This window comes from Oscarella lobularis, chromosome 8 (genome assembly GCF_947507565.1).
Source record: "Oscarella lobularis chromosome 8, ooOscLobu1.1, whole genome shotgun sequence".
Lineage (NCBI taxonomy): Eukaryota > Metazoa > Porifera > Homoscleromorpha > Homosclerophorida > Oscarellidae > Oscarella > Oscarella lobularis.
Genome location: NC_089182.1, coordinates 1,472,235 through 1,498,663, shown reverse-complemented (window position 1 = coordinate 1,498,663; position 26,429 = coordinate 1,472,235). Strand labels below are relative to the sequence as shown.

General features: G+C 46.5%; 1 protein-coding gene across 2 annotated transcripts; it reads left to right on the top strand.

The window, feature by feature from the left end:
- Positions 1-4: 4 nt before the first annotated feature.
- On the top strand, positions 5-1,981 carry LOC136190752 (uncharacterized). 2 transcript variants are annotated; one of them, XM_065979010.1, is made up of 7 exons: positions 5-107; positions 159-251; positions 304-396; positions 471-557; positions 623-700; positions 763-933; positions 996-1,981. In XM_065979010.1, exons 1-7 carry the CDS (start codon positions 17-19, stop codon positions 1,352-1,354), a joined length of 972 nt encoding a protein of 323 aa, XP_065835082.1. In that variant the 5' UTR covers positions 5-16; the 3' UTR covers positions 1,355-1,981. The 2 variants fall into 2 exon arrangements, with proteins under 2 accessions (XP_065835082.1, XP_065835081.1); XM_065979009.1 differs by having other exon boundaries at positions 605-700.
- The last annotated feature ends 24,448 nt before the right edge of the window (positions 1,982-26,429 follow it).

Here is a 26,429-nt window from a genome sequence, read left to right as displayed (position 1 = left end):
ACGCATAGCTTCGCCTATGGTTCTCTCGATCGCTTCTCGCCGCTTTCTCTTCGTCTTTGTTTTCGCTCTCTTTTCGTCTTTTCGCTTCTCGGCCGTTCGCGCGAGCGGTAGTCGACGTGTCGCGCCGCGCCGCGCCGATTCGAACGAGTTTTTCCTAGGGGCGTCGCCTTCCGTGTGTGCCCGCTCCTTCGTCGAGCTTTGTTCGGCTTCCCCTTCGAGTTCCGTCGCTCGCATTTGTTCGCGAAACTTCGGTAAGTCGGATCGACTCGGCCAGTTTGGTCGCTTCGAACGAATTTTTCCTAGGGGCGTCTCCTTCCGTGTGTGCCCGCTCCTTCGTCGCGCTTTGTTTGGCTTCCCCTTCGAGTTCCGTCGCTCTCATTTGTTCGCGAAGCCTCGGTAAGTCGGATCGATTTTGGCCAGTTTGTTCTGGCGACGTTTTCGCGAACTTCGCTTCGAGCGACTTTTTTTAGGGGCGTATCCTTTTGTTTTTGCTTCGATCGAACGTCTTTCGGCTTTCTTCTCGAGTGCTGTCGCTCTTCTTCGCTCGCGAAAATCCGGTAGGTCGGCAATTTTCGTCCAGCTGCTTCGAACGACGTGTTTCTAGAAGCGTCTTTTCTCGCAGTCGTTCGCTCCGCAGTCGCGCGTTCTCCGGCTTCTTCTTGCGTCGCTTCGAACTCTTTTCGTCGTCCGCGAAATCTCGGTGCGTCCTTTAACTTCGACAGACTGACGTAAATCCATGTCACGATTTTTTTCCGTATATAGGAGCGCGTCTTTTCGTTTTCTTTCCATTCTACGGCAATCATCGTCCGACCTCTGTCTCGCCTTTCTATCCAATTTTTTGTCCTTCCGCAATGGCTGTTGTGCGCTCCAGTTTCGGAGGCGCTGCGTCCAAAGCGTTTCAGAGAATTGCCGACATCCACGATTCGCCTACGCGTAAGTTTGCTCTTTTTCGCAAATCGCTTTGATGGTAAATTTCTGCTATTGTCGTTCTGCAGCGTATCGAGCAGAATTCCACGCAAAAATCGACCTCTTGTCGGACTTAAAAGCGAAGGGTTCGACGAAATACTTCCACGGTTTTTTGGCAGACGAAACGGGGCGAATCCGTTTTGTGTCGTTTTACCCCGCGAAACGCGAGAGGTTTGTTGAATACACAAAAACCGGAGAAGCTGTCTGCTTTCGAAACGTTCTCATCAAGCGAAACAAATTTGGCAACGAAATGGAGGCGGAAATTCAGGAAAGCTCGGGACTTGCCAAGTCGCCGCAAAAAATTTCGGTTTCAACGCATTTGGGACAAGTTCCTGAAACTCCAGTGCCGGCCACACTGGACGAAGTCGGCCGCTTTCTTCCCGGCTAAATTCTCGATGTCAAAGCCAAAGTTATGGAATTGACCGACGTCAACATCACTCGGACGCAAATGGAAGTGGTGAAAGCAGCCATTGCGGACGCCACAGGGTTCGCCACTTTGACGATTTGGGGCGCCGATCTCGTGGAGAAAGTGGAACTTTTCAAATGTTATCAATTCCGAGTCGGCCTCAAAACCACTTCTGCCTCCGAAGGTCACCAGCTCTTCACTCCGCGCGTTGGCTCTGTCATTTCACCAATCGATGATTTGCTGTCGGTCAAAACGGTGCCATTTTCTCTTGGCGAAAAGCCTTTGACTTTGAAAAAGGCTAAGATCGTCTCCGTTGGAAACTTTATTACCGTGAATAAATGCCCCTCCTGCAACAAAGTAGATGCTTCTTCTCTCGAGCCTCTTTCTGAATTTTGTCGCTGTTCGTCGTGCGGTAACTTATCTCTTCGCGAATCGTGCGAGAAATAGACCCGAAGGTGATCGAGAGAGGGCTATGACAACGAACTTTACTCATCCATTGAGTTTGCGCCGTAATTAATGATAGAGAATCTTTCGCCAGTGCTAAGAAACAGAGAACGTTGCATTGATTCATAAGAGTTGTAGTGAAATTACAAGAGAAGTGAGGCCGTCCCCATTGATTCATAAGGATTGTAGTGAAATTTTTAGAGCGTGAGACCGTCCCCATTGATTCATAAGGATTGTAGCGAAATTGGTAGAGCGTGAGAACATCCCCATTGATACATTGTAGCCAAGCAAGTGCGTAACTTTACCGAAGATCTTCGCAATCCAACTCTCGTCAATTTTACAGTGAATCTCGACCGTCACGAAATCCTCTCTTTTTCGACGAAACGATAAATTTCACGACAGTCCGTTTTCCAAAATTCTACGCCTTCTCCAACTCAAATGGCACGATTCGGTGAACTGCCGGAATGTGCACCGAGTGATATTTTCCTGAAATGGCTGTCTTCAGCATTAAAGATGCCGCTGGCACATTTCTAAAGCCTGCACCCTGCGTATATATTAAAGATTTATGGGGGAGAATTTGCTCGGTTTTAGACCAGTATGATAATTGAGACTGGCAAGCCATCTCTCGCGGAGATCAATGTCGGCCTAACAACTATGTCATCTCAGATGCATAGCTGTTGTTTGGAATTAGGGACCCTAATGCCTAACCTCTCCACTAACTCTATTTTACCGACAAATCTCGTGGTCGAGGTTGCGTGACTCTGAAATTATTAGAGCGTCCCCATTGATTAATAAGGATTGTAGTGAAATTGCTAGAGCGTGAGACCGTTCCCATTGATCCATAAGGATTGTAGTGAAATTATTAGAGCGTGAGGCCGTCCCCATTGATTCATAAGGATTGTAGTGAAATTATTAGAGCGTGAGACCCTCTATCAATACTTCGACAAGTAGAGGAATCGATGAGACGTACCTTTCCGTGTTTATATTCCTTACGTACAGCAGAGCCACGATGACAGAAGAAACAAGCTTGCTTAAAAGAGTGAATAGCAAAACTATATCTATTCAAATAAATTTCCCTATCACGTTTTGCTGCACGTATAGAACGAATCCCACAACATGCTCAAACTATGGAGACCACTCAACGGTACCGCTGCGACGGTGAGACTCCTATGCCAAGCTCTCTTGGACGTTGAGCATCGATTAGCCGCAGAAATGGTTTTCCCAGACACGTCAAAACGACTCCTGCGTTTTCGAAAGTACCACCTCTGTAATTTTGAATCATGTTCACCTTTCAATAATCAAGGTCTCCGTAAAGTAATGCATGTGCACGAAACGACACTATTAAAAGGGTTCGTCAAATGAATTCAGCTGTCGGATAGTTCAGGGACGTTTAAATTAAGTCAGCCACTATACTGGAAAGTCTATTCACTTTCGGCTATTATGCTCGAGCGCACGCTGTCATACCAATCTTTTCGCCACTTCAATTCTTCGTTTTTTCCCCTTCTATCTCTAAAATCGACGCGGAAGAAACTCGTTTTTTCGTGCCGCCTTCCTTTATTCGATCGTCGAGGAAGACCCGTCTTTCTATCTTTTCTCTCGCTCTTTCTATCGAAGGGATTCGACGTCCCATCGGTTTTCTTACTAAATTAGTACACACGTAAAAGGTACGCTTGCAAACTTTGGAAGCAGCTTTCGTCGTTTTCAATAACGTTTCTGCACCTAATTAAGCTAGAAAAAACCTTGTGAACGCGTGCACTTCAATCATATTGATTGGAACGCGTTTTTCTAACACCTTTTGTGACAAAAACAAAATCCCAAATTATCCTTTTCTTAATTTCTACAAAACAAAGCTTCAAGGTGGTATCGTGGGTTACGCCCACGTTTTTGACTATTTTTTTAGAGAAAATAAAATTTTTTTTAAAAGTGTTTTAACCTTGTTCTTTCGATTTTGCCTAATTTTTTGGTCGTGCGACTTCAGCAACCTGCGAAAACAACGCGTAATTAGGAGGGGCGTTTTCGACAACTTCTAAACAGCGTTCAATTCCCGTTTTCTTGGCTCCGCTTGTGTTCTCTGACGCCTACGTATTCGTTTCAGCCGTTTTTAGCGTCTAAAGAGGGTTATAAAGCCAGATTTTCGCAGCTCTTTTTTTGTCTAACGCGCGCGTGCAACAAGTTTTGCGGCTGTTTCTGTGCTTTTCCGCCTCTCCCTTTGGCTAAAATGGGTCGGCGATCGAATCGATGGGTCGGCGATCGAAATCGAAACGCGCTGGATTCCGAGGAACTCCTTCGTACGCGAAGAAAGCCGCTGCTGGATCGTCACGAAGCGAACCGGATGTCGCTGGCGCGGCCGGAAATCACGATGAAAGGAATGAGCAGCCGTCTGCTGCCGGAGCGTCAGCTAAAAAGCTCGCCAACGCCCCTTCATCGTGGGCACGCATCGGGCATACGACGGCGCCTCGGGAAGACGGCTTGACGGCTATATCAAACACCCACCCCCCTACATACCGTCTCATTGATATGCGGCAGCTAATCGTTGCCATTTCGTCCTTTCTCGTTTGCCGGAGTTGCAAAAAGGGCAGAATATCGCTGCTCGAAGACGAAAAGGAGCGAAAGGGATTTGCGTCAAAGATCGTTATGTCGTGTGACGAATGCTCCGCGCCCCATTCGTTTTTCACGTCTGGTCTTCGTCCTGGCACGCGTGGGCAAAGCTTCGACGTCAATCGCCGAACCGCGCTTGCCGCATTAGGAACAGGCTCGAACCGAGCTGGATTTGTTCGATTTGCAGGAGTAATGAACATGCCGGCGCCTCCACTTTACGACAGCTGGGATCAGCATATGGAGGGACTAAGCGACGTCCTGGGGATGGTGGGAAAGCTCTAGATGTTGCATCTAATTTAGAGTAACTAGTTTTTCATAGGTTTTTGAAGAGTCTGCCAGACAGGCTGTAAAAACATACAGAAGTCGTCTCGGAGCTGCTGACGACGACGTCATCGACGCAGCGATTTCTTTCGACGGCACCTGGGCTCGACGTGGCTTCAGTTCTTTATACGGCGTTCAGGCAGTCGTTCTGGATGGCAGCGTCATCGACTTCAACGTGTTTTCGTCCCTCTGTAAGGCCTGCCAAAAAATGGAGGAGTCCGGGTAATCTGAAAATAAAGTCTTTGAAAGCCATACTATTTTCTGTAAATAGAATTGACAAACGCAGTCCTGAGTATGAGCAGTGGCTAGAAAACCACGAGCCCAGTTGCCGGAGAAATTACGTTGGCTCCTCAAAGGCCATGGAAACGGTGGGAGCGGAGGTGCTTTTCAAGCGTTCGATCGAGAAGCATAAATTGAGGTGAATGATTGCTTTGTTGCTTCTCACGTTTCAAACTGTTATTATAGATACACTACGTTTATCGGCGATGGTGACTCAAGTTCCTATGATGCAGTAAAAGCCGTATATGGAGACGAGCACCCAGTCCGGAAACTCGATTGCGTTGGTCACGTGCACAAGAGGATGGGTGCTCGTCTCCGAACTTGGGTCACCAACAACAAGAAAATCGTTATGGACGATGGTGGAAACCCAACAGGGAGAAATCGTCTCACCCACGTCGCCATTGACCAGTAGATAGAATTATTGATTAGGCAATAATCTAATATTCAATTTCAGTTTGCGATCGAACTATGGCTATGCCATAAAATCTAACAAGGGGAACGTCGACGATATGAAGAAGGGGTGATGGCTACCTTGTACCACATTAAAGCTGCAAGCTTTAATTTAATACTATTTTCTCTTGGTATAAACATCACGTGTAACGCCCCGATTAAGAGCAATGTAAATATTAATCCTAACATCTTTTTATCTCTCATAGCTTAAAATGTGTCCTACTTAATAAAATTTCAGGGAAATGGGACTTGAACCCATAACCTTCTACTCCCAAAGCAGATAATCCACCAATTAATCTATTCCCTGATGTAAACGACGAGAATGGGATTTGAACCCATGGACCTATAAGATGATCACAGTTTAGCAAACTGTCGCTTTACCTGACTCAGCCATCTCATCTAACAAGGAGGCTCATTGAGCTCCTAAATTACAAAAGATATTAAGCATTCTTTATTACCTAGAAGTTATAATCCAAATAAGATTAAGAATGCCATCATTAAACAAAATAATCCCATTGCTTCTGAAAGGGCAAACCCTAAGATAGCATATGTGAATAATTGTTGTTTTAAAGATGGATTTCGGGCGTAACCGATAACTAGACTACCAAAAACTGTTCCAATTCCGGCTCCACTTCCTGCAGCACCTACAGTCGCAGCTCCCGCCCCAATAAATTTTGCTGATAATTCAGTCATAATTAAACAAGCATTTTTTGTTGGTTGAATATTATTTTAGTTAATTCGATCATAAATTTTCTAGCCTTTAGTAGGAATTGAACCCACACTATTTTACTTACAAGGTAAATGCTCTACCAATTGAGCAACATCCATTCCCACTGTAAACATGTGGTGAGCTCAAACTATAAACCCTAAAATTGCAATTGATAACATAGCATACACCATTCCTAGGTAACCAAATATTTGTTTTTTAGCCGAAAAGGTAGGAACTATTTGAGATACCATACCAAATCCTGGTATAATTAAAATATAAACCTCTGGATGACCAAAAAATCAGAATAAGTGTTGATATAATATAGGATCACCACCTCCAGCGGGGTCAAAAAAGGTTGTATTAAAATTTCGGTCAGTCAATAACATAGTTATAGCACCTGCTAAAACTGGTAAAGATAATAATAGTAAAAATACAGTTATTAAAATTGATCAAACAAATAGTGGAAGTCGATCCATTGTTATTCCTGGAGCTCGCATATTAAATATAGTTGTAATAAAATTTATTGCTCCAAGTATTGATGAAACCCCTGCTAAATGAAGACTAAATATCGCCATATCTACTGATCCTCCTGAGTGTGATTGTATTCCAGCCAATGGTGGATATACTGTTCATCCAGTACCTGCTCCTTGTTCTACAAAAGCTGAACCTAATAATAAAATTAGAGCTGGTGGTAATAATCAGAAACTTATGTTATTTAATCGAGGAAAAGCCATATCTGGAGCCCCTACACGTATATATAGAGGTAATAATCAATTACCAAACCCTCCTATCATAACGGGCATAACTAAGAAGAAAATCATTACAAATGCATGAGCAGTAACTATTACATTATATAGTTGATCATCCCCTAGCATTGTTCCAGGTGCTGATAATTCTAATCTTATCAACATACTAAACGCGGTACCAATCATACCGGCAAAGGCACCAAATAATAAATAGAGTGTACCTATATCTTTATGGTTAGTTGAAAAGAGTCAACGAGCTAAATATGGACTCATGTTATCTCTCTGCACAATAAGTCGTTGGCTCAAATTTCGTACAAATCTGGCGGCTTACACATACCGCGTGATATGCACACAATGGCGGCCGATAGTGTATGTCCATGCTGTAAGATAAAAATGTCAGTGGATGCACTATGGGGTTTATCCTTTGGCGTCGAACCATTTGAACTTCAAAAGAAGGAAAGTCATAATAAAAACTATAGATTTCAGAAATTTTTATATTTGTAATAGATTACTCAGAAAACACCGTCTCCTGGCCATTCTTTCGACCATGGCCCCGATTGTTGCCCTCAAACGGTCGAAGATCAGCACCAATTCTGCCCAGAAGGTCCCTCCTCGTGGTGCTGGTGGCAGCGATCGAAAGCTGGCGAAGAAACTCACCAGCGATCTCGCCCACTTTCTCATCTCTTCTTCCACGAGCTGAAAGATATTTTTGGAGACCTTTCGGCTCATAAGCTTCTGGAAAGCTGTAAAGAAGGTCATACTCAAAATGACTTAGGTTCAAATCTGAAGCGATTTTCCTGCAATTTTACTTTTCTCTGCCAGAACGAGTCTTTCCACAACACTTCGTGGACGTACGCACCGAAGGCCAAGTACAGGGGACACGTGCTAATAACGGCGGCAGCACGACTTGCTGCCTGCCAGTTCAACCACGGTTCCATGGCCTTCGTGCGTGCGCTGGAGGTCACTAGAACGCTAGGTGGAAAGCACTCGTTGTCGGCTTTCCAGAGCCTTGATGACGTTCGAATAACTGCGAGCAATCAGAAGGCGACAGGGGAGTGGAACAAGACGAGATGGACAAGGAAGAAATATACCGTAGTTTCACAAATTTTCGCATTGAAACATTTCGTTTTATAATATTTTGTACAGCTTTATTTTCGTACACCGCTTTTGTACGAAATATAGTAAAAAGTTCTTTTCTTGCGTGCGTTAGAAGGACGTTCCCGTATAGGCAATGGAAGACTTCGAACGAGAAAGTTGCATTCGAGGATTCCACATTTACAAAACGATATGGGAGCCAGCTCTTGGAGAGGAACTCGAGTGCCTGAGGGAGCACGGAAATGCTAGGGATCGCTACGCTGTGGCAGTGAAGAGACGGGATGTTGTTGTTGGTCATTTGCAACAGAGAATTTCACGGTTGTGTTCATTGTTCTTGAGGCGAGGTGGTGGTATACAGTGTAGGGTGACCGGAAGACGAAGATACTCAGGCGATCTTCTACAAGGAGGTCTAGAAATTCCATGCCTTTTGATCTTTAGGCATAACGATAAAGAGATTACAAAATTTAAAAAATTGATTACAAAATTATTTTAACAAAGCTACCGTAGACTCTCTGGCCTGATTCAATCATAACTGGATTAATAACGATTGTTTGTTTAGCTTATGCCTTTGTGATTTATTGACGAAATAGAGAGGATTACGCAATTGAATGTCTAGAGCTATGATGTCCTTTTCATCATCAGTCATCAGACTCGTCGCTGTATACCAGTATGGCCTCGTCTTCATCAGTTTGCCCTTCGTCGCTCTCCGACTCGTCGCTGTATACCAGTATGGCCTCGTCTTCATCAGTTTGCCTTTCGTCGCTCTCTTCGCAACCATACACAACTCCAGCAATTCCAGCTTTTTGAAAACCTCGTACAACTATTTGTGGATTATGAGATAAATAATGAAACATTTCCAGAATCCATTTTGCTCCTAGGACCTTCAGCCTTGGCAAGCTAAGATCAACTGGTGCTAATTCAGTAGACTCAATGTCATTTCCATCTAGTTGTTTCTGAATTTCTTCTGCGTACCAGGCCTCAAAACGCCTTTTCAAGAAATCTTTACCTGGTTTGTTAACTGATATGTCCATTGGCTGCAGTCGATCTGTTGTGTTTGCAGGCAACAGACACACGTGAATATTATTCGCCTCTAGAAGACTGCTAACTGAAGCAGTGACTTGGCCTTTAAAGTTGTCCATAATGGCAAGAGCCGCTTTTTTTTCCTCAGACGATTTACGACTATTTTCAACGTAGGGGATTACAATATTTTGAAAGTATTCAATCATTGTACTTTCGTTGGACCAATGCTTCGGCGAGTGCGTAATATCCCAGTCATCTGGAAACTGAAATCGAGGATGGCAGCGCTCAGTCTTACCTCCATATATTATTTGAAGAGGCAAGAAATTGCCAGCAAGAGATCCGCAGAAAACAGCCGTAATCATTCTTTTGTCATTTGCTCCAATGATTTCAACTCGTTTGCTACCTTGTTGCTCCATAGTCCAAGTTCTGCTTGGAACAATCCTTATACCGGTTTGATCTAAGTTAAGAATCAGTTCTGGAGGAATTTCTTCCATCTTTACAGTTGCCTCAACATCGGCCAAAAATTTCTCTTTCAGCCGGTTAAATTCCGCAGCAGAGTGCTTGCTTTTAGCAGTAGTAACTTTTCTTTGAACAAAGTTCATGCGACGAAAGAGGGAGTATGCCCAAGGCACGCCAAGGCTTATGTGACCTCCAAATTCAGCGAGATATGACTTATCGTAGGATTTGACTATCCCTTTCGCTGCGGCTACAGCAATTCTTGCGGAGACAACTCCACCACCTTCTCTCACTTTTACAAGGTACGCCTGGACCTTTTGGTCCAATTTTTCTCCCAAAAGAACGTTCCTTCCTCGCTTTTTTGGAGGCAGAGTTGTTGGCTCGCCATCATGCCCGTCCTTCTTTGAACCACTCACGTAAGCGGTCTTTAGCGACTGGACCGTTGTCTTGCTGACCTGGTGACCAAGCTTCCTTGAGAAGACACGCGCCGCTTCGGAGACGCCGTGCTGAAGAGCGTACCTTCCCACTTGTGCGCGGACGACAGCGGTATATCTATTCGAAAAAAGCCACAGTTTTGCCAATCTCACGTTAATTATTCAAATATGCTTACCGATGGTAGTGCTTGGCACGTTTTCGACTATCCTCTTTGTTTATAGACTCTTCAACTTCGCGGTTTGCAGCTGCAATGGCGTGCGAAGTGACACTCTGTGACAGCGACCCTTTCGGATCAGGAAGGCCGTTGGCAGGCCTAAAGAAAGTTCGTATAGACTGAGACATAAGGCAACCCGAACACACAGGTACACGTGCTATGCACGCGCGCTACGTGACGTACAAATTACACTTATTTTTATTCAACCCAAGGTAATATTCGTATTTCTAATTTTCGTACACTGCACGTTGTACGAAAATAAATATAGAACGAAAATTTGTGAAACTACGGTAAGAAGAAACATCGCGATAGGCAGGAGCAGCAGGAGGGGCCGACCTACAATCCAGGCGCGTTTGGCCATGGTGACGATGAAGGAATAGCGGCTAGAGGCAGAGGTAGAGGAAGAAGAGGAGAAGGAAAAGGAAAAGGAAGAGGCTCAGGAAGAGGAAGAGGGAAAGTCGCAGCAAAGAGCCAACCCGGAAAAAGGACAAAAAGTAGGAAAAATTATTGAAAAATAAATGTCTCACTTTCTAAACTTAGGGCGTCGAGTGGAAGAAGAGGAAGAAGATCTCCACGAAGATTCCACGACCGAAGATGATACTTCAAGGGATGAAGACGACGACATTTCAAACGTTTGTATTTCCACAGCAATATTCCTAATGCTGTAATGAGGTATTTTGGCAGGAACCCAGAATTCAACGATCCAGGCGACAGGAGCAACTCCATGTTCGCTCCATATTTCGTCAACTAAACGAGGAAGCTCGGAAAAAAATGAATTCTGGTCCTCCGGCAGTCGTTTCACTCGAGCCATTCGACTCGAATGACAATGATGAAGAAGTTGAAACCGGCGATTTGGATGACGATTTCGGTAGTTATGTGGGAGCCTTTTTAGGATTGAACTGCACCAAATAGATTTTCGTCACCCTCGTTGAGTGTACGTTCGCACCTGTCTCAGATGAAGTCGCACCTTTCCTATGCGTTCCTAAGCTCTTTCGTATTTTTGCAGCCCACCAGAAGAGAAAAGCGGGCTTCGCTATCATCTGAAACGTTGTAAGTTGCCTTATAAACGCTGATTTGATTTGTAAGAGTTTTCACGATTGTCGCCAAAGCTCGCGAAACCGATCGAAGCCCAACATCCTTTGGTTCTAAAATACGCTAAAGGGAACTTTCTAACCCTGTTTTGGATCAATTTCAAGCTTTTTTCGGTATTATTAGGCTTTCGATAGAGAGAAAAACGCAATGGAATTGGCCTCCAGCTTCGGCAGCCATTGTCTCGGGTTTCTAAAATGGCGGACGTCGGGACCGTTGACTGCAATTTCGGTTCGAGTGCTTGCTTTAGCCTTCTCTCCTCTCGCATATGTGGAGACGATACGTCATTGATATCCATTTATACAAGAATCGACTCCGATCGCTGAATGAGGCCGAAATGAAGGGATTTGAAAATGCTGAAGATCGCTAAACGGTCAAGTGGACGTCGGAAAACCTAATCGAAGTATAATTTTGTAGGAGACGATGCCATAAACGACGTTTTCGAAGCGATAGCAAGGGAATATGAAGAAGGTACAACGGAATATCACTTAGAAGTTTTCTTACGGTTTTTTTAAACAATTCCTCACTTGAATTTGAATGGACGGACTACGACGTGGCGACTTTCAGTTAGATCAGAAGTGTTTGCTCTTCCAAGGAACAAATCATTGCACGCATAGTCAATTTTATTCAAAAAGACAGAGGGAGGCGGATAACCCACGATACAGTAGTCCTTCGCTTGAGCGACCACACGTTTGTACGTTAAAAAATGGTCGTTCAAACGAGGTGGTCGCCCATGAGAAATAGGCGTGGTGTTTTAAAACCTCGTACATGCATTTATTCTCTTTATTCCGTAGACAATCATTACAAGAAAAATGAAGTAATCTTAGTCTGCTTAGCTTTAAGGCGCTTTGCGACGAGAATCCTGTCAACAACTGATTGACTTTTGCATACTAGATCTAGCAAATAAGCGTTTCCCTGAGCAACCGAAAAATCGCGCAAATGACGAAGCGCCAAAGCTGCAGTTTCCTCGCTAATGACATACCTATTTGCTGTACCATTGTCGTAGCTTGCTTGCTCATCGTCATCCTCGTCTTCTAGATCGTCGTCTTCTTCGTCCTGCTCTTCCTTTCTCAGATCCGCCATAAGGTTCATTTCCCAACTATCTTCAATCGTTTCGCATGTAGGAAGCTCGTTGTCGCGTTCTGCGTATTCGTCCCATCCGATGTCAATTCCAGGAAGGAGAGACCCCAATTCTTCATCAGTGGATTTAGTTTCGTCATTTTCGCCACGATTGTCAGAAAGCGTCCCTGGAGTAACAGGGAAACCACACTTCGAAAAGCATTTTTGAATTGTGACGTTGCTCACGGCATCCCAGGCACACTTGAGCCACATTATTGCGTCAAGAACGTTTACAGCCTTGCATATTTCGGTTGCAGAAGCAGCATCGTCCATGAGACTTATAACCCGACGGAGCAACTTCTTTCGATACACTAATTTCACTGCCTGAAGTATGCCCGCGTCGCATGGCTGCAACTTGGAAGTGGTGTTTGGCGGGAGAAAAACCAATTTGACGTTGGAGCGATGAACATCAGGGTGCGCGCTGCAGTTGTCAACAAGGAGCAAAATGGAACGACCTTTTTGTTGCATACTCTGATTCAGCTTATCTAGCCATTCTTCAAAGAGTTTGCTCGTCATCCACGCTCGCCTATTGCTGCTGTAATCCACAGGAAGACATGCTCTGCTGACAAGTTCTTTAAAGCACCGCGGCTTTGCGCTTCGACCAATGACAAGAGGCTTGAGTTTCTCCCCAGTGGCGGAACACGCAAGAACTGAAACTCGCTCTTTTGCCTTTTTCCCGCCTTTCGCTTGTTCACCTTTCGCGGCGTGAACAAATGATCGAGTAGGCAGAGCTCGGAAAAAAAGTCCAGTTTCATCAGCGTTGAAGATGTTGCCTAATTCGTATCCCTCACATATTGTTTCCAGTCTTTTCTTCCAGTCGGACACTACGTTTTCATCGACGTCCGCGCCTTCCCCAGACAGGACTGCCATTTTGACGTTATGTCGCTTCTGCCATCTTTGCTGCCATCCGTTAGACGCGGTAAAAGAGTCGTAGCCTAATTCTACAGAAAATTGCTTTGCTCGCTCCTGAAGTATGCGCCCGCTAACGGGAATGTTTTTGGCACGAGCCCTTAGGCTTCGTGTACTTCCTTTGAGAGTTACCTCCTTCGGCTCATTGTTTGAGTAAGCTCTCTTTTTCCTTAAGAATGTTCTGAATCTGGGTTTTACCAACTTTTAACTCCGTAGCGACAGCCCGGCACGACCTCCCTCTTTCAACTCGGCGAAGAACATCTAATCTTTCTTTTAGGGTGAGAACCCTACGTTGTTTATCCTTAGGCATCGAGGCGTGGGCTTCGGCAGCTGCAAACGACAGTCGCGTGCAAGAGGCTAACGCACGTTACTTAAAGTCGCAAAATACCCCGGTCGCTGGCCGCACTACCGAGGTGGTCGCTCACAAGAGGTAAAGATGTGCTACAGTGGGTCCGTGCTCCAAAATTTGGTCGCTCAAGAGAGGTGGTCGCTTGCGAGAGGGGTCGCTCAAGCGAGGGACTACTGTACCACCTTAAAACGGCAAGACGTTCCATCCGGCTTGAAAGCCGCGGTCGCTTTGCCTGTCGCCGACGCTATAAATCACCCTCTGCAACTGCTATGGACGACCGCAGGGGTAATAAATATCATCCTTAGGGAGGATACAAGATTTATTACCTTGTCAGCGCCTTTGATTCTCCCTCGCACTTTGATATGAGATATTTGCTATTACCGCAACAACTTTATAAGACATTTTATAGATGTACCTGAACCGTGGCAATTTGACCTTTAGGAAAAGGGTCAGCCCTGTTGAAGAAGGATAGCGGTATATAGTTTCAAGATTAAATAATTATGGACAGCAGGCAGAGTTTTTGCCGTTGCTTAAAGGATATGATTGTTACCGCCTACTCTAAATACTGGCTACCAGACTTTGTCGCTCAGCAACAAAACAAAAATAAAAACAGCTTTGGGTATTTTACATGTTAAGGAATTGGTTTATACAAATTTAAGGGAGCATTTACGTTCATTTTCTACCAACAAGTTTTAAACTCTCTAAGTTTTACATGTATATCTGCATAACTTTATAACCTTCACACCGTTCTAGACACTGTTTAAACGCCAAGAAGGCTTCGGTTTCTGCCTCTCGCGCGTCTCGAATGAAGTGGAATGGTGTCTGAGGACAAAGTCCATTACTACATGAAAGAAAACGTTGTCGGATCTGAAAACCGCAGGTTGTTTGCTATACTTCAATTTTGGCGCGGATCCTTTTCCTTTCTCCGAGTGCCGCTCGACGAAGACGCTGCACAACTCTCGGCAAAAGGAATACCAAGCAATTCTGGACAGGCAACTCGACTGCCTCTTGATCTTATGCCGACCGGGTATATGGAGTTTCAAATACAGTTCTTCAATTCATCTCATCGGTCAACGGTGAGTACACGGTGTAATGTGCATTTGTTGTATTTTTCGTAAATTAATAGAACTTTCAGGTCCCATCATGCCCAGAGGATTATTTAGAGTGGTGCGATACAATGTACAAGTATTGCCACGCCTGTCAAGTGCGAAAACAACATCAACCCAAGAAAGCAGGACGTTTGCAACAATTCAGCGCAACTTACCCATTTCAAGTGGTCGGAGTCGACATCTTGGGCCCTCTGCCTCCTACTCTCCTCGGCAATCGCTTCGTCGTTGTGATAGTAGACCAATTCAGTCGCTGGGTGGAACTTACAGCTGTTCCGGATATACTCGCTGAAACCATCGCCGACGTTGTCGTCAATCAGCTTATCTTCCGTCACGGATGCCCAACTCAACTGTTGACTGACAGCGGAAGTCAATTTACGTCTTTTTAAGCGCGTTTGCCTGCGTTTGTACAAGTGGATAAAGTATTCACGACAGCGTATCACCCCCAGACGAACGGCCAAGTTGAAAGATTCAATAGCAGTCTTGCCGCCGGCCTCATCGCCTACACCGATGAGGATCAAACGAATTGGGATCAGTATTTTGGGGCACTCGCATTCGCTTATCGTACAAGCCTGGTTGACGCCATCCACAATTCGCCGTTTTTCTTGGTTCACGGTCGAGACGCCCGTCTTCCGTCGGACGTACTTTGGGGACCTGAACAAGAAATAACCAACGAAGAAAACGACTACGGCATTGTTCTCAAGTCTTCAAAGCTCCGCCGAGCCTTCGAGTTGGCTCGTGCTACTCAAACAGAAACCGACGTTCGCCGAAAAAAAATACTATGACCCTCGTCATATCGCCGTTTCGTTCGAACCTGGTTCTCTGGTTCTACTTCATACGTCCGTTCGCAAATCTGGTCTTTCGCCAAAGTTACGACGTCATTTCGACGGCCCTATCGTGTTCGATGCCGCCTCTCCGACGTTACATACGAGCTTGTTCATCTGGACACGCAGAAATCGACCATGGCTCATGTTCAACGGATTGTTCGCTATTATCCTCACGACGATTTTCGTCTTCGTTCTTCTACTCAAGCACTTTTGTCCGACACCGCCAATTTGACTACTGCTCATGATAAGGGTCCTACATCGGATGGATCACTGACCGCAAATGGCTCCGAGCCAGTCTTACCGCGCGACGGCGCAGGGCCTCACTACGCTTCTTCAATCAGCGTCGAGGATCGTTGTGGTGATCAGGATGCGGAAGTCGCCTTCGCTACAGGAGCTCCGCCGTGTGACGACACGAGCGCCGATTTCGTCTCTGATCAATCCTGCTCCAAGGATGGTGAAGGCGCCGCCACTTCAGACAAAAAGGATCTCAATGCGACACAAGCTCAGGCTCAAGTAACCCGGTATCTTCGCCCTGCTTCTACTTCTACTACTCGTCTTCATACTTCTTCGCGTCCTAGGCGACGTAGCGTGGGCACGCTTCCCAGTCGTTTCCGTGACGGCTTTGTTGCTAGTCTCAGCCATTAACAGATCTAAACTATTTCCCATTGTCTCTATTTCTCGCTGTTTGACGTTTTTGTTACCCACATTGTTAGGCAGCTGCCCCTATCTTTTTATTTTCTGTCGGTTGTACACATGTGCGAGGACGCACTCCTGTAGAAGGGAGGGAGTTGTTGCGATCCACTATATCTTTAGATGTTATAACCTGGGGCGCATGCGTGGGTCAATTGGGAAATATACAAACCTTGCAGACAACCGCATATTTATCGTCGTCCCCAAAGAGTCGCCTAGAGGCCGTGGCAAGGCATCGTAAGGGGGATCCAAACAATATAGCGACCAATAGCTACTTTTTCTTCAATGCCACGCGTATGTACATGTTCGAGCAAAGCGCGACATTCTCTGCTCGATCGCGCTAGGCCACGGTCTTCAATCTGCTCGCTTACTCTCTTCTGTCGACCTTTTTGGCGTTCTCAGCTTTCTAATGGCTACAAACAAGCGAAAATGACTTTCTCTCGACGACCGTGTAAAGGTTCTCGATTTATCGATAGAAAGAACGTCCGCTCGGCAAATTGCTGCCAAGTTCGGTGTCGGGAAAACACCGATACAAAGCATTGTGAAGCAGCGCGAGGAATTTATGGTCAGTTGGCTTATTCGTCCGGGTCTCCATTAAACCGGAAACGCTCACATCGCACCACAGGCCACGATTCAATAAATGAGTTGATTTTCGAATGGTTCAAGATGGCTTGTTCCAAAAATATCCATATATCTGGGTCACATATCCAACAGAAAGCGGTGATGTTTGCCAGAGAAATTGGAAACGTCGAATTTACAGCGTCTAATGGCTAGACTAATTCCGAAAGACACATGCAATTTATTTTCCTTGCCTGTCGGGTGAATCAGCAGCAGTCAACGCGGACACGGTATCTGAGTTGCAGGCGCGTGTTTCTGAATTATGCAGAGGATTCAGTCCTGCGAACATTTTTATCCTCGACGAAACTGGATTATTTTATAGAGCTCTTCCTACCAAATCACTGGTTTTGAAAGGGGAGTCTTCAAGAGTGGAAAGAAGGCAAAAGAGCGATTAACCGTGATGCTATGCTGCTCTCTCACTGGAGAGAAAATGAGGCCCCTCGTGATTGGGAAAGCGAATACCCCTAGGGCATCAATATCTCACAATTGCCATTCACATGGAAGGCAAATCGTAAAGCCTCGATGACAAGTGCATTGTTCGAAGAATGGCTAGTCCAGTTTGATCGAGAGTTAGCCCAAAGAAAACGAAAAATTTTGCTTTTTGCTGACAATGCCTCCGGCCACCCACATCTGACACTTGACAATATTACCCTGGTGTTTTTCCCCCCGAACACCACCTCTTGTACTCAGCCGACCCGTACAGAAATTTTCGTGTGGATTCGCTAAAGCTCATGATAATTTCCGTTTTCTCGTGAAAATAGCCCGATACTCGCGAATCAATTTCCTACTCGCGGGTCAATTGCGTGCCTCGTGAGCGACTCACGAGAGGACTTTCACGTGAACTTTTCATGTGGTTATGATCGACGTCGACTTTTCTCGTGAACTTTTCAAATCGACGTCGACTTTCACGTAAACTTTTTGATCAACGTCGACTTTCACGTGAACGCTTCGTGTTGTTATGATCGACGTCGATCTCTACATGTGCCGTTGCTCATTGTTGTTGGCAACGCGCGATCACGGGTGGTTAGAATACTTTAGCGATCAATCAGTTTTTGTCCGCAGCGTCGATCGACGAGCCGCTAAATAGCATCGATCGAGGGGTGGAGATCGAAGCCACTTTGCATGTTGCCTTGATTCGCTAATGGTAGACTAGACGCGTCAATTACGCGAACGCCTAGCCTACTTCACGCACGAACCAGCGTACCGGTACGCGGTGAGCGTACGCGATCGAGTTGTCTGAATTGACCTAGCTAACATAAGACTCGAAGCGATCTGTACATTAGGCGGAATATATTTGCAGGACCGCTACGTGAAAGTGAACTCAGCCGCACGGGGTGCATGTAAGCAGGATGTGGGGGACAAACACGTTCATCTACTGACTGAGCGTCTGATTGAGAATTTTAGACTTTCCATCACGCCATAGCTAGGCGATACCGCTGAAGTCTGTTGCCGCTCATACTCTCGTAGACGGACAATCGTGTTGCTCGATCGTGCAGCGTACGTGCCAACTAAAGTGGGTGGTAGAGGTATCGAATCAACTTTGGTAATTACGTTGCAGGAGGCGTCTTCTATTAGTCAAAAGTCGCTACAAAGCGAACATTGAAACGCATTAGCGAGAACTTTACGTTAGGCTGTCCGTGATCCCAGACGCTCCATATGTCTCGTGTGCCTTCTCGCGCACCTGTTAAACGTAGGGACGACGATTACGTGATTGATAAAAAATTCGCCAGGAAAGAAGATAATGATACTCACGACGCCAAAGTATCGCAGAGGAGGAAAAAGCATTCAAAATGTACGTTTTCACATGCGCATATGCAAAAATACGTTCTGCAGTTTATTTCCACACTGGCAACATCTTCCGCTCTGCGCGGAGTCTTTGCCTAGCTCTACAACTATATATGAGCTAGATACCAAAAGAAACGCCCACCAAGCACTACCGTCAAAACCGTGGATTGGCAGGTACTTTTTTACGCTTTAACTTTGCCGACAAGCGCTTGTTGTACACAGCGACTTTCAAACGACGCTCGCATGCAAAATTCTCCTGCTGGGCTAAGGTTGGGGTCTGCTTTTTAGCAGGCGTCGCTGTGACGCCAAACAGATGTTTAGAACACGCCCTCTGTGCAACACCCCTCACACGCTATAAAATGCTCATCTTTTATGCTCATCATAGATCTAGGGGTCGTGAGAGAAACATTATCGGGAAAACATTGGAAAGATCCAGACAAGAAGCGCGCACTAAACAGAGTGGTTATTAACGCAGCATCAAGACAAAAAGACGGATAGACGGATAGGCAAGAAAGAAAATGAGTGCAGAGTCAGGAAATGAACACTGAGAAAACTGAAATGTTCATCAATTGAACGAACTTTACCTAGTTATAGTTCTAAAGCTTCGATATCGTATCCTGCTGTACTGCGTTTTAGTTTGTACAAGTTCAATAATGAATCAATAACATTTTCGAGCTCATGCCAAAGGGAGCAACAAAATTGGCTCGTGAGAGATACCTGGTGAATCATGAGAGACAATTTCATCATGAGAGAAAGTTTAATGATGAGCAGATTGCCCCATTTAACAAGTGAAAAACTCTCACGAGATATTAACTGATTCTCGCGAGAATCCCGTGAAAAATTCTGTACGGGTTTAGACTAAGGGATTATTACTACAGAATGAAGTTCCTAAATCATGTCGTTTCGAAAATAATGAGGTATCGTGCGCCTCTGAAGTATGCACCGCCGTGAATGTTCTTGACGCAGTCAGGTGGCTACATCAGGCGTGGTTTCAAATGTCTCCTTCAACAATTTCGGCTTGCTTTCGCAGGGCGGGATTCAGATTTCAAGATGATGTGAATCTAGCTCTAGATAATGAAGAGGAAGATCTTGCCACAAAAATGAAGGAAGTCTATGCTTCTGGAGAAATCTGCTCAAGTAACTTCGAAGCCTTTCTTACCGGCAATTGATGATTAACTCGCGACGTTTTCAACCATTGATGACTCCTGGGAGGATGACCTGCTAAAGAAGGCCAAAGAATTTCACAGCAACGCCGTAGGTACAGTAGCTATTGACGATGAAAGCGATGTCGCGAGAATGAAGATGAAGAAGAGGCGTTCCGACCAGGGTGACAGCAAAGATACGCGAGAAGTCCGAAGCTACGACGAGGCCTCTAGACTCTTGAAATGCATTGGTGAATTTTGCTGCACCAAAAACGACGCCAAGCTATATTTTGAGGTTATGTTTGCACAAGTGAGGTCGACGAGCGACGTGTTGAATTGATGCGACTGCTAGGCAAAGTAGGCTTTTAGAGTTCTTTCCTAGAAGAGACCGAATAAGCAAAAATAACAGAGAATTTCTCGATTTAAAATTTTGAAAGATGGATGAAGAAGTTCGAAACGTGCGCCGTGGCAAATTTCTGGGACGATGCCGCGAAGAGGCGTATCATGCCGACGCTGCTGAAAGATCGTGTATGGGTTGTGTACGAGCAGTGTGCATAATTGGCGCGCGTTTTTGGGACGAAAACGCGCGAGAAGCGATTACAAGCGAATCTAGCATTGGAATCACGCCGATGGCGAGCACCGGAATCATTCGAAGAATACGCACGCGAATTAGAGCGATTGCTCATTCGTGCGATGCCAGAAGTCGACGCGCAGACGAAGGAAGATCTGCTGATCCGACACTTCGTTCGCGGTTTGCCGCAGAGTCTTCGCCGCGATCTCGAACGAAATCCGAAGAAAACGTGATTGAGAAGGCGGGCGAAATACATCTCATTGAAATGCGCGAACAGGAGGAGGGACGCGAAATGTATGCCGGAGGACCCTGGGACAAAGGACGACGTCGCGGACGCGAACATCGCGAGGCAGCAGTCGTCTCGGACATGTACGAAGAACTACCGGAGAGGAAGGCTCGAATGGAAACGATGCTGACGAAATTCGTTGAGGAAAAGGCAAGCGCAACGAGGGCGACAGCAAAAGCGAAACCGACAGGTGAGAAACTCGACCGCGGTTGTTTCCGATGTAGCCAATCGTGTCACTACGTGGGCGACTGTACGCACGCCGAGACGCGGCGTTGCTTTGTTTGTCGAAGCGTCGGACACACATCGCGAAATGGTCCAGAGAGAGATAGACGCTGAGAGGAACTTCACGACGGCGGAAGGGAACCCGCTCGAGCGACGGGTACAACACATATCGTTTCGGTCTTATTCGTTGACGCCGACGATGAAAAACAGTCGCTGCGTGTCCGACGGGCGGTTCAATAGTAGCACTAGGAGAGATAGGCGAGACAGACACGTATTTCTGATATCTACAAAGGCGCGTCGATTACGTTATGACACTCTCGTATTTTCAAGGTCGATCTATGATCACGTGGCTGGGCTACGAAAAGTGCTGGAGCGACTGAGAGAAGCCGGTCTGAAAGCAAAACCCAGCAACTGCCAGTTCGGGCGCAAGACAGTGGACAATATATTTAAAGATAACAGAATAGGTGACAAACGAAGAACAACAATGGATTACGCAAGCAACTTAACTATAAGACAAACGTACATAAAGGGAGGAAGGGGTCATTGAACCTCAGAAGAGCAACGGGTGCTGGCAACCTCCGCAAGACTGAGGGACTCTATCGGGCTTGACAAGGTCTTTTTAACCTTTTCGATGATAATTCGAGCGTTTTGACGTTGTAGAACGGACGAGAGTCTATTTCGCCAATAATGGGATTTCAAAAGCTGGACGATCATTTACAAAGTCAACTGAGGGGCGACGGCCAATTTCCCGAAAGAGATCGACGACTTTAGGGCTCCACCTTCCCAACGCCTCGACGACTAAGGGTTGAAAAGGTAGCCTAAAGACGTTGCTGACTCCGAATATTTGACCACTTTCTCTTCGTCCCGTTTTGCAGCCGCGGTTCCAGACGTAGCAGCAGACTGCGATAGAAGCATCGAGATTTGTGGATTTACCACGCTAACGTCAAGTAAGAGTTTTTTGCCCTCACGAAAGTTGTAGACACTAATGTCAAGAGGACTATCTGGGCCACGTGGTGTCGACGGAAGGCATAGCGCCGCAAAAATTAAAGCTGTACGCGAATTCCCGGTGCCGAAAACGCCGACGGATGTCCGAAGCTTTGTGAATTTTCCGGCTATTATTGAAGGTTCATTCCGAAGTTTTCGTCGATCGCGAAGCCGCTCTTCGATCTACTTCGCAAAGGAGTCGAATTTAAGTTGACAGATGAGTGTTGAGCGACCATGGATTCACTAAAGGCGAAGCTAACGCAGTCACCGATCCTGACGTTTCATCCATTTTAGGAGCAATTCTACGTCGCTACGGATGCGTCAAATACCGGGTTGGACGTTGTATTATCTCATAAAATGTGATAGGAAAGAGAGCGTAGTTTCGTACGCGAGCCGTAAACAGAGCGAAACTGAGCGAAAATATTCGGTAGTCGAGAAGGAGGCCTTGGGACTTGTATGGGCAGTAAATCATTTCCGGGTATATTTACTTGAATTACTCACCACTGCCCGCCTAAGTGGTTAAAATCATTTAAAGACTCAACCGGAAGAATCTCACGCTGGTTAATGATATTGAGCGAATATCAATGGGATGTCGAACACAAAAGGGGGCGTGAACACGGACACGCATATGGGTCTTTCCCGGCGACGAACGGACGGAGCGGGACCGGAAGAAGCGGGTGTCAACGGAGGACAGCGTCTGGAAGAACTACTGCCGCCGCTGGCCGAAGGGGGAGCTGAAGGCGGGGAAATAGAAAAAGTGAATGCCGTCGCACTGCGACAAAGATGGACGATGCGAGAGCTAGCCGGGATGCAGGCCGAAGATCCATTGCTGGGCCGTGTGCAGCAGCTGTTGAAGGACGGAAAAGAACGCAGACCTCTATGCTACTGCACCGACCCCCGTTGTGACGACAGCGCTGCCTTCGAACCAATTCTGCTTTCGCCCGAAGTCATTGCGAAAGCTCTACAAGCGTCACCTCGTGGTTCGGCTGCAGGTTCCACAGGATAGCGATTTAAAGATTTCAAATGCCTGTCTCGGGGTGAAACGACACACGATAATTTGATTAAATCGCTCTCGAACTTCGCGTACGGGAAACTGCCGAAATCTGCAGCAGAAATCTTGTCTTCTCGTCTCATCGCTGTTCGAAAGTCTAATGGAGACGTTCGTCCCGTCGCCCATCGGTGAAGCACTCGGCCGTGTGGCGGCGAGAGCAATGTGTCTTCACTCGCGGAACGCATTTGCATCTTACTTTTCGCCGATCCAACACGGCGTCTCTACACCTTGCGGCTCGGAACTCATCCTTCAAGCGCTCCTCAACCGCAACGCTGACTGGATGCTTTTAAAGACCGACGTGAAAAACGCGTTCTATTCAATTAGTCTTGAAGCTATACGCAGACGTCTCTCAGAAAGCTTTCCGTCGCTAATGCCACATTTTCGCCAAATATAGGGCCGCTTCAGCTCTCTTGTCTTCCCATTGTCTTCCGGTGACATTGCTGTCTTAGGAGGAAGGCGTCCACCAAGGAGACCCCTTGGGGCCGGCACTTTTCGCCGGGGGAAACGTCGGTGGACATGCAATGCAGTCATCCAAACGTCGTCATTCTGGCGTATCTCGACGACGTCTTCATTTTGGGCACGGAACACGATGCTTTCCCGGACCTTAAGCAGTCATTCGGCGATTTGCACCTCTGCATCGCCGACAGGAAGTGCGAGATTTTTGCCGTGGCCATCTCCCGCAATCGTCTCCTGTGTCCTGTCAATCGTTCCGAACAACAGTTCTCGGAGCTCCCCTCGGTCAACCTGAATACATCGACGACTTCTGCTTCCGTCTTCAAAAAGGCAGAGATCGGCTCGAAGATAAGCAGTTTGGGAGATCCTCAATGCAGTCTGCTCTTCGGCATTGCTACGTAAGGAGTCTCAACCACCTCGGGAGAACTATTCCATCGTCACTTTTTCGCAGAGCTATCGCACACCACAATAACACATCCCGGTCGTCGTTTGAAGAAATTCTTCCAATAAACACCTTTCGGACAAACAATAGCAACAGGCAACGTTGCCAATTAAATTAGGCGGTTTTGGTTTGCCGTTGCTGTCTGACATCACCGACGATGCTTTTCTAGCAGGATGGAGCAGCTCGCTGACAACACTACCGGACCGTTTTTCAAACTCCCTCAGCACCGAAGACCTGCTTTCTCTTCGCTACGTCGAACAATCTCTGAACCTCGCGTTGTCGTCTCTTCAAATCCGTCTTGGCCCAAACTTGGAAAAGGCGCCAGTCAAAGCTATTTCGGAACTGTCGTTATTTACGGGAAAGCTTCAAAAATCTCTTTGTTTCGAAATTCATCGGTCTTCTGCCGCTGAAGTGTTTTCGCTTCGGCCGACAACCGTGATCTTGCACGTCTGCGCTCCTGTCGAGGCAGCCAGGCTGGTCGCTGGGTGGCTAAAGCCTAACGATTTTCGTTTAGCAGCGTACTTGAGACTGGGCTCTCCTCGACTTTGCCGTTGCTTGCTTCGACTCTTGCGAGTGCAACTCTGTTATCGACAACCAAGGCTATCACCTCCTAACCTGCAAGCACGGCGGTGGTCCTATTTGGGCTCACAACATCGTCTCCGGTTGGGCAGACTGCGTTGGAGACGCGGGTCATTCCTAAAAGGTGGAACCGCGATTTCGATATATCTCAATAACGAGAATCGACCCGATATTGTTGCATTCGGATTCGAAGCGGGTGTGTCTATGGACCTTGATATCTCTCTGGCTCATCCTTGGAGCTCCGAAGCGTCACGTCGTTCTGCGGTCGAAGACGGCGCTGCGGCAATCATCCGAGAAGAATCAAAGGTCGAGAAGTACGACGCCAACATTCGGCCGTCAGGCGCTGCCGCAAGATTTTACCCGCTCGTCTTCGAGCACTTCGGTCTCTGGGGAAAGCTGGCAGACGAGTTCTTTAAGGTTTTTCTGACGCACGTCGACCGCACCGAGGGAAAATTCAAAGGAAAGAGTTCGCCTGCTACTGGAGGCGCCGTCTTTCCGTCCTACTGCAGTGTTGTAATTCGAGGGTTATAACCCACAAAGTGTCTCGAATTTCTGGTCTTTTTTCTACTTCAGACTTATCGACGGAGCGCGAACGCCAGTTCAACCTTCGCTAAGACCTTTACAGCTAATATATTCTTTCCCCAGTTAGACGTTGTCTCTAGTGCATGTCACCTTCCCTACAGTTTGTTCTCAATAAATCTCTCTCTCTCGAACAGTTTACGATATAGTATTTTATATTTTGTTAGTCTTGCGACCCTAGCGCAGCTGCGCTCAAAGACAGGTTTTATTGTAATTGCATGCCCACAACTTAAAATCATTTTTACGCAGCTTTTTATGGGAAACCGCACTTCTTTGACGAAAATGATAGAAACGATAGAATAAACCATAGAAGAGAACCACGCGACCACTGGAAAGACATTGGCCACTATTATAGCAACAATGGTTTGCTCTCCAAACATCATTGGTCGAGCTCCAAGCACCAATGGCCGAACTCATGTCTCATCGAAACGGTTCGACAGTTGCTCGTAAGTTTTGTCTCCTTCTTCGCTGACTTCGTCAAAGCTGAATTGACTTGACAGGCATTAGGCATGAGTCATGATGATAGTGATTAGTCGTATTGCGAAGTATCCACGAGACTGCGTCGAACCGGCGGGCGTGTGGGACCAATTCGGGAAAGAGGAAATTCGACGTGTGCGGCCTTTTCGGAATGTAAGAACGATCAATATTTTAGCGGCAGTCGTCGTCGTCGTTGTCGTCGTCGTCGTCGAAGCGGGAGGCGGAGGAGCAGCAGCCGGTGCGACGGGAGGCGGGGCGAAACCCGGAGGGAGGTAGCCCGGGTTTGGTGGTACTTCGGCGATGGTTAGTGGATAGAGCTGGGCCTCTTGGTGAATATATTGCATAATGTTCGTCGTTCCCTTTGCAAAACATTCGCCTCCACATGAACATTTCCAGGAAACATTGTACGTGGTCATGTTTGGCCCAGCTCTGGAATTGACCTTTTTACGGCGTTCCACGTGCTTTCGTTGGTGTTGGTGTGGACACCGGAGTGTGGGTCTTTGAAGGTCATCGAATGGTTGACCGTCAAATGTTGGTATCCCAAAAGGAGAACGATTGGAATTGCTCCTCAAAAAATTACTGCTTTTTACTTGACGGCCGAGGCAGTGGTACGCCTTTGACATTTCGCTGATAAAGGTTGTTCCTTTTTTTGATTATAGGGAGTGTTTCGTGCGACCTGTTTTCGACGACTTTAAAGAAGCATTTACGACTGCAACGTTCGATGCCTCCAAAGACCCATTCTCCTAATTGACGATAGTCGAGCGCGAGAGGTGTCCAGCGTGTAGCTTAGCGTGGGTTCGCAGGCGCTGCCGAACAAACAGCCAAGTGACGTGCAGAATTTGTAGCAGCGTTAAATTGGCCGGATCGAACCACGTCCCGATTCGCACCGACCGCTCCTTTTTGCATCTGGTACAGCGCCACAGATAGAGACCTTCGTGACTGATTGCCAGCGTCGCGCTGTCAAGTAACACTACCGCGTTTTACAAATTTCCCGACCTCGTGAGGCTTTTTC

Coding starts and splice junctions, on each gene's coding strand:
- LOC136190752 (XM_065979009.1), top strand. CDS start 17: ATGGTTCTCTCGATCGCTTCTCGCCGCTTTCTCTTCGTCTTTGTTTTC. Junction 397..470: donor CATTTGTTCGCGAAGCCTCG/GTAAGTCGGATC, acceptor GACTTTTTTTAG/GGGCGTATCCTTTTGTTTTT. Junction 934..995: donor CATCCACGATTCGCCTACGC/GTAAGTTTGCTC, acceptor GTCGTTCTGCAG/CGTATCGAGCAGAATTCCAC.